Genomic DNA, 7720 nt, shown 5'->3' with positions numbered 1-7720 from the left:
AGCACTGTACAGGGCAGATACCTGGTTAAAGTTCAGGAAGTCTCAAAGGATTAACGTGGATGAGATGACTTTTTTTCAGAAGTTCTGTTTAGCCTTTGACAAAGAATGATAAGGGGACCACACAGAAATGGTGAAATAAACAGAAGGAAACACAAATCAATGCTAAGAAAGTAGGAATCCAACAGAGATCAATTGCAACAGAAGAGAAGAAACACATGCACCAGGTTGTGAGAATGAAGAACTACTTTAGAAACTTGGCTGTGGGAAAATTTCTATGAAATTGCAGCAAGAAAGGGGCCAAGAGCAGTACTGTCAAATGCAGATTCAGGAGAAGAAGCAAATCCTCAAATGAGTGAAGTATACCCATATACAGATGTTACCATCAAGTCACGTCACTATATGTTTAACATAACGTTCACCATTATTTAAATTTTTCACCTCCTCCTCATAAGGACAAGACTCTGAGCCCGTAGAAAAATACATTACACAGTGATGCTCGGGAGTGCAGAACACATTCACATCAGTTTGTATTTTATATCACCACGCTGCAAATTATTGTTTTCAATAAATGACTGACCAGAGATTTTGAATGAGTTGTGATCATCATTTACTTGAAACATCATTTGAACATCTGCAGATTGCTTTTTATTAAGCATCAGAAGATGAGGGCATATCCAGTCGACCCTTTCCAGACATTCCGGGAGGGTTGGCAACTTTTAGGGCAGTGACAACAGAAATCATAACTTAGTGAGTCTTAGGATACTAGTATTAGAGATTTAAATGAACTAGGTTACAGAAGACCGACGAGAGAAGCCAGCCAAGATAACACTTGAACAGCGAATTCTGGAGGTGACAAAGACATGGATAAGAATTACAGCAGCAGATGAAACAAAGGTGGATGGTATTACAGAAAATGCAAAGTTTCACGACTGGGTAAATTTTGGGTTGGCAATTCAGTAAGAACAGGCTACTCTCTTTATTTCACATCGTGTTAATTTACTCCAGGCCAGCAATGTGTAATCCACCTGCAAAACAAAAGTCTGATGTCTGCTGTTTATTGTTATAAGTCTGTACATTCAAAGCCTCTACACTTACACTATACACACGGGCCCCACCGTGATGTGCAGATGATTGCAGGCTTGAAAGTGCACAATAACAAGAGCATTTTGTAAAACCGTTTATTGTGAATGTTGACAGTATGCATCAACTCATTGTTTGTATAGTACAGAATAAATAGCAATCCATGCCCTTAGCCTTTTCCAAATACACATAAAACCTCATAAAAGCTAATGTATGATAAATTGCAGTATAAATAAATTGTTCACAAATCTTGGAGAAAATTTTAAAGCACCTGATTTTGGTTACCTCCCAGCTTTATATGTATACTTGCAAAGACAACATTTCTGCATAACGAATTGTACTGCTTACATGATTAGCTAATGATGACATTTTAGTATTGAATAGCATTGCATAATTTCATTGAATAGAATTACATTTTGCATGGAAACCTATTTTAGAGAAAGCGTTTGTCAGAACTTTTACTGATAAAAATAAAGCCTAATTCCCAGTAACTTTCATTCAGAAAACATGAGTCAGGGCACAACACTTAAAATTATGAAAACACTGTAGATACTGAAAAACAGAGTTTCCATGTTCTCCCTGTTTTTTTTTATTAGAGATAAAACCAGGACGGTGATGTGCTCAGATAATGTGCATACAGCATGTGCTAATTTTCCACCATTATAAATAAACAACAGCATGAATTCTGATGGTGCCTACACCAGACACAACGACATTCACTGCTTTTATCCCACTATCAACTGACCCAAATCCTGTAGACACGGTCATTAAAGTGTGGTTGCTTATGTTCCTGGAAGCACTAAAAAAAAGACTGACCACTCACCTGAAGTGGTGGAATTTAGAGTAATAGCAAACTCTACATCAGTGGTGCAGCCCCTCACTGATTCATGGGAGGGTTAACAGACTTTGGCCAATAAATGCAAGGATTTGAAAGACTTTTTGAACAAATATATCATGTTTGGCAACAAATGCAAATTAAATCCATCCATCTTGTATCAATTGCTCTTTTATGTGTTTTAGTGTGGCCTACATAGCAAGCAGAGCACTTGGGTTATCTGACAGGATCTCTGCTGTTACTTAGAAAAAGTGTCTCTCTAAGTTAACACCAGTACAGAGTGGAGAATTTCATGCTTTCTCAGTAGAAGTTCACAATTGTACTCATAAACGGGCAGAAGTACAGGCAGTGCATGAATATCCAGCTAAGTGCCCCAATTTCATCCCATAAGATAATGAAATATCTGGGCTTGTGTGCAATATTACCCTGTCATATGTATAGAGCTTGCTATTACTCTACACATATGAAAGGGTAATATTGCACACAAGGGTGTGTTATTTTCTGCCAGAACACTATTCTCCAAATATACAAGGTGTACTATCGTACAAGAACTCTATTCCTCATATTTACACAACTTATTTTCCCTCAAGATGAAAACTTACGAATATTGATAGCAACAGTACAATCTCAACCTTATTAAATATACAGCCCTCATGACTGTAGATTTAAGTGCACAATTATTTTGCTGAACTAAATCTAGATTATCTAGCTTAGTTGGCACTTTGGCTTTGAGCTTACATCATCTAACCTATTGTATGTTATGGTCTTGTAATAGTGTTTCAAATGCAAGATTCATATGACATCTTTTAGTCCACAAACAACAAGCTATATTGCAGTCTGTATTTTTTGTGCTATTTTGTTTAAACTTAAAATGTTCATTAGTAATATGCTTAAGCAATTCATAATTTTAAAATTACAGCAAGGTCTGACAGTGAACAAAATGCCCAGGTTTAATATCTCGAGAAAGGAAGTCGGAACAGTAGGAAAATAGAAAAGTTATTAATCGTATCTCCATTTTGTTACTCCATAACCTTAAAGTTAGAAGTTGGAAAAGTTTGTTGCAGCTTGTGGAAATTGTTACTAACATAATGAAAATGGACTATCAACATTCAACTTTTACTATTTGACTTTAATACCATGGACATTTATGGATTAAAATGGTTGTAAAAAAATTGACAGACATAATTGGCTGCTTTGATCACCTGACAAGCCCAGGCAACCCGTATGAAATATATAAAGCCAGCCACGTTGGAAATACAATTGTAGCTGAGAGACACTGAAACTCAGCGAGGCATCATAAAATTCACATTTCTTGTTTTACACACACTTGCTGGATAACTGCACATACTGAGTGATAAAATGTTGCCCATAGCTATCCAGCTTAACAATGACACAGAAATCAGAATCTGCAAAGGAACAGGTATATCAATAACAGCCTTTGAGCAACAAAACAGAATAAAAGCAACATGCACTGATAACTGCAAGGATATCAAAATTTGCTCTCCCTTTTCATCTCAGAAATTAGAGCCAATGAAAAGGTAACTTAGAAAAAACTCAAGTCACTGAGAAATCAAATCTGCAAACTGTGCCATTTCTAAGAGAACAGGACAATAGCTAAGCAACCAGGACTCGGGTTTCACTCTCAGCTCAAGGACATTAAACACTTTTAACTGCAACTACCTTTATTTTTCCGTCTGCACAGCCACCTCCCTCATCTTTTTAAGTTTATTACCTGTGTTTGTGTGTTTAATGCTGCATTTTCCTATTTTCCTTAGGTTTAAAGATGATAAACTCCACTCTCTTCCACTCAAGAAAACCTTGGAGTTGCCCCTCCTAACAAAGCTTAATTGAAATGTGACAGTTACATGCTTAAAAAGTGAGACAATCATCCTTCTTTATCTCTTAGTGACAATATAACCTTCATCAATTTCTGTAAAACAGAAAATGCCTTTTTTTTTTAATATGCAACCATCCCTCCTTCTGCCACATGAATTGAGAATTCTAAGACCAATTGCATCAACCTGCATAAATAATAATACAAAGTCTCTCAAGACATGAACTTGCAAGATACCACCATGTAGACAGGACTCTGTGGAGTCTTAAAATCCTTCATATACTAAAGAAAACACAAAAAACCTCTTTGGTTTTATCTTAAAATAATTTATCAATTTCAATTCACTAGTCTTTTCTCTAACACAAATAGTTACAATCATTCAGCAAGGAAAATATGTGATGATATTGTTGAGAATTCACTCTGAAACTTGAACTTGAAATTTTGTAATATTTAATTGCATTTTTGGACATACTCTGATAGTTCAGTTCCTCATTGACAACAGTTGCTACAATAATGAAATGTTGCTATTTATGATGGTTGATTGATATTCACTGCTCCCTTCTCTGTCAAAAATGTTTTGCGTCCTTCTGACATATGATTGCATGAAAACAACCATCTTCTGAGCGTGAAACAAATCACTCTCCATATGCAAACCTATCAATACATGCTAAGTCGTTCATCATGGGGACAGAAATATAACTAGTACTCAGATCATCTTCGCTTGACTTTTAATGCCAATGTACTCTCTGGAAGAATTACCAGATAGTGATTGGGAAAAACCCAAGCCAACATCTTCCTCCCTAATCTAGGTATATTATGGCAAACTGTAGCATCTTCATTTCTCGCCAGTCTAGATTACCTAATTCAACACAGAACAGAGATCAACCATATCACTTGAGCGATCCATTCAGTTTTGCCTATAGAGCACAAACTCATGAACTATCATGTGAGGGGAAGAATCTGTAAATATATAAAAGTAGGATATAAACACTAAACAGATCTACAATACATGAAGATACAGAATAAGGCACATTTCATATTCAGATACTTATTTTCACAAAGCCTACATGGAACCTATTAATAGAAGGGTAAGCTGTATGTCTAATCTAGCCTCTCTACAGATACATGCAGTCGATATGCAAGTAGCCTGTGGGTTGAGCTCATTTAGCTCATTTCCTAAATGTAACAATTTAGCTCCAATTTCTATTGCCAGCCCAATTTGTATTCTGTACATCTTAAGAGATCACAAAGGCATTATATTGCTATCAAGTATCAGTAACACCTATCCCTAAATTAGACACAGGTTGTCAGCATTATAAACATAAAGTGAGTACAACTGAAACCCAAAAGAACTCTGTACAGCTTCAGAATTATAATATATAAAACTATACTATCACATGATTGACATAGAAACAACCAGAGCATGTAAAGGAGCAATAATGACAGTTCCATGTATCATCTTAGACTAATACAGTTGAGCTTTTAAAATATTCTCCATTACAGAGGCCTGTGCAACCTGTAATCGAGCAGTGCAACAGTTAATCACATACAGTAGGATGGTGTAAACCAAAGCCTGGGTTCCTTCCTGTAACCAAACCACTGCACAATCTTTGTGTTAGCATAACTGCAAACTTCATAGAATTTCACATGTAGTACTGCTCACCAGACTCTCCAGCTTTAATGTTTATTGGCAAATTGGAGAATATACAGGGTTCTACAGAGGAGGAACTGTTCCATGTATAAGCAACTGTCACTCTATTTAAAAGAAAACTCCGCACTGGAGCACATTTCCAGCAGTGGGTTCTCTTCCCTTTGTGCTGGCTTATTGATAAATATCTGCATTGAAGTGTGTGGCCTTTAACTTACTGTGGAAAATCAGAATTGGAGGAGTAATGTGTCTCCATGGAAGGCCTGGAAGAACTTAAGATCTTAGTGGTCGGTTGCTTTCCTGTAACACAGGGGAGCTGGTCAGAGGAGTTTGGGAAGATTGCTGCTTATCTTGGCCCCACAAGAAAAATACCTTACTTCCTTTTTGAGGGCCTTCACCAGGCCTGGACAAATTTCATTGGTCTGGCCAGGAAATTTTTAAAATCACCTCATAGTCCTAGGACCCTGATTACCATATTATAATGAAGCATGCAAACACCCAACATTAAAACACTTTAAAGTGTGAGATTAAAGCTCAAAAATGTGCTTCTCAATTTTAACCAATGCTCTGCCACAGTGTATGGAATTAAAATGCCCTTGAAATTTGATTAATATTTTAATGGGCTGCCATTTAAAATACTTCCCAAAATTTCCAGAATTACAAACAACACTTTTGCCAGACGATCAAGAATTTGACACCAAGCTTCAGACTAGGGAGTTAGGTTCTCTTTCTATCCACCTTGGTGCAACTGTATACAGCTCCTAAATTTAGGAAAACTTGAGACAAACTAGTTGAATTCCAGAAAACCTAAATGGATAAAAAAGCCTCAAGGTTAAACAAAAACAGTTCATAACCAATGTTGAAAATCACCATCTTCAATATGTTAAATCGCTGCATTTAATTGTATCACTGAGGACAGTAACTTTCTGATGACAGCATTTGATTTCTTTTTAAAATTAGATTTTTAAGAATTGTGTGATCACAATGTGAAAGTTGCAAGTGCTGGAATGAAACAAAGAGTTAAATTTTTTTTACTAGAGCTCTTCAGCAAGTGAAATTAATTTGTATTGGGATTGAAGGCTTTAATATACAAAGGTAAAGTTTTCAAATGTGCGCCTTTTCTGATAATCCTCAACTGTTGTAAGTGCATATTAGCAATTTGTGCATATAGAGCTCATCGACATTTCTGCATTCTGGTTCCCATTCAACCAATACTTCTTATCCTGCATCACAGGCTGTGACAAGACTGGCTAGCAAGGCTCTACCTTTACAGTAAGAAATCAAAAAAGCTATCCTATAATGCTAGCCCATACCACTGCCACTGCCTATGAAAAGGAAAGTATTATATCAAACTATTCACAGCCACATGGCACAAAGGCTGCTGGAATTCCATATTCACGTGCTCCTTTGATATTACGTGCATTATCATCAAAGAAAATGTGAGGTTGGATGTGGGCTAAAAGTGGACCTTTTGGACTCCCTGCCATAAAGAAAGCTTCATCTATCTTGAGTCCCCAGCTACGCAGAGTTTTAATGGCTCGGATACCCAGCTTGTTGCCACTTCTTGCCGTCACCAGATACGTGCAGATCGGATCATTCTCTGGACTAAACTTCTTCTTCATCTCTCCAAGAATCATAGCAAATTTCTTCATGGGGCCCTATTGATAGAACAATCAGATTATTAAACGAATAACAATGACTTTTCAGAAAGTTTTTAAGGAATATAAGTTACAGATAAATGATATGTGAAGATATTTTAAGGATATATGTTTGGTGTTAATGTAAACCTAAAATGAGTGACACCAATTGTATATGGTAATTGACAAGACCATGCTTAGAAGACTATTATGTAAGTGTATTTAATTTTTCTCCAATCCTATTCTGAACTTGCTTACTCCCCCTTGGGTTCAACTCACAAGCTCAACCTGAAAGTTTGGGCAATAATTAAGGGGGGGGGGGGGGTGTCAACAGTGAAAGTCATCGAATATTCAGCTTATTTATTTTAAGGTAGTATCTTGTCAATATATGAATGACGACAAGGTGATCAGTTACTCTTTGTAAAATGACAGCAATGAGCTCTGTCTTCCCAAATGTTTTCTCAACTCCATAGTCAGCCATGCACTGTCTCTTCAAAACCAAGCTATTAATCAGCCAGAATTTCCTCTGGTTGAGCAACTGGAAAACAAGACCATTTTATTTCATCTCTGCAGAAAACTTCTTTATTCTTCAAATGGATTTCACCTTCCCCTCTGACTGCTGAAATGAACTGCACGAATAGATCCTCAATTTTTTTAAACTGGCGTTGCAGATATGAGTTACAAAA

General features: G+C 36.6%; 1 protein-coding gene across 4 annotated transcripts in view; it reads right to left on the bottom strand.

The window, feature by feature from the left end:
• Positions 1–1182: 1182 nt before the first annotated feature.
• The window catches only part of LOC132824418 (cytosolic 5'-nucleotidase 1A-like), a 112696-nt gene continuing 106158 nt past the window's right edge, over positions 1183–7720 (bottom strand). For all 4 annotated transcript variants that reach the window (XM_060838865.1, XM_060838867.1, XM_060838868.1 and 1 more), the window contains exon 7: positions 1183–7055. In XM_060838865.1, coding sequence (XP_060694848.1) covers positions 6750–7055 — 306 coding nt within the window. In that variant the 3' untranslated portion in view covers positions 1183–6749. The remainder of the gene's footprint in view (positions 7056–7720) is intronic.

This window comes from Hemiscyllium ocellatum, chromosome 18 (genome assembly GCF_020745735.1).
Source record: "Hemiscyllium ocellatum isolate sHemOce1 chromosome 18, sHemOce1.pat.X.cur, whole genome shotgun sequence".
NCBI classification, from domain to species: Eukaryota; Metazoa; Chordata; class Chondrichthyes; order Orectolobiformes; family Hemiscylliidae; genus Hemiscyllium; species Hemiscyllium ocellatum.
The sequence above is the reverse complement of the archived record's forward strand: the minus strand, read 5'-3'. Positions and strand labels throughout refer to the sequence as shown.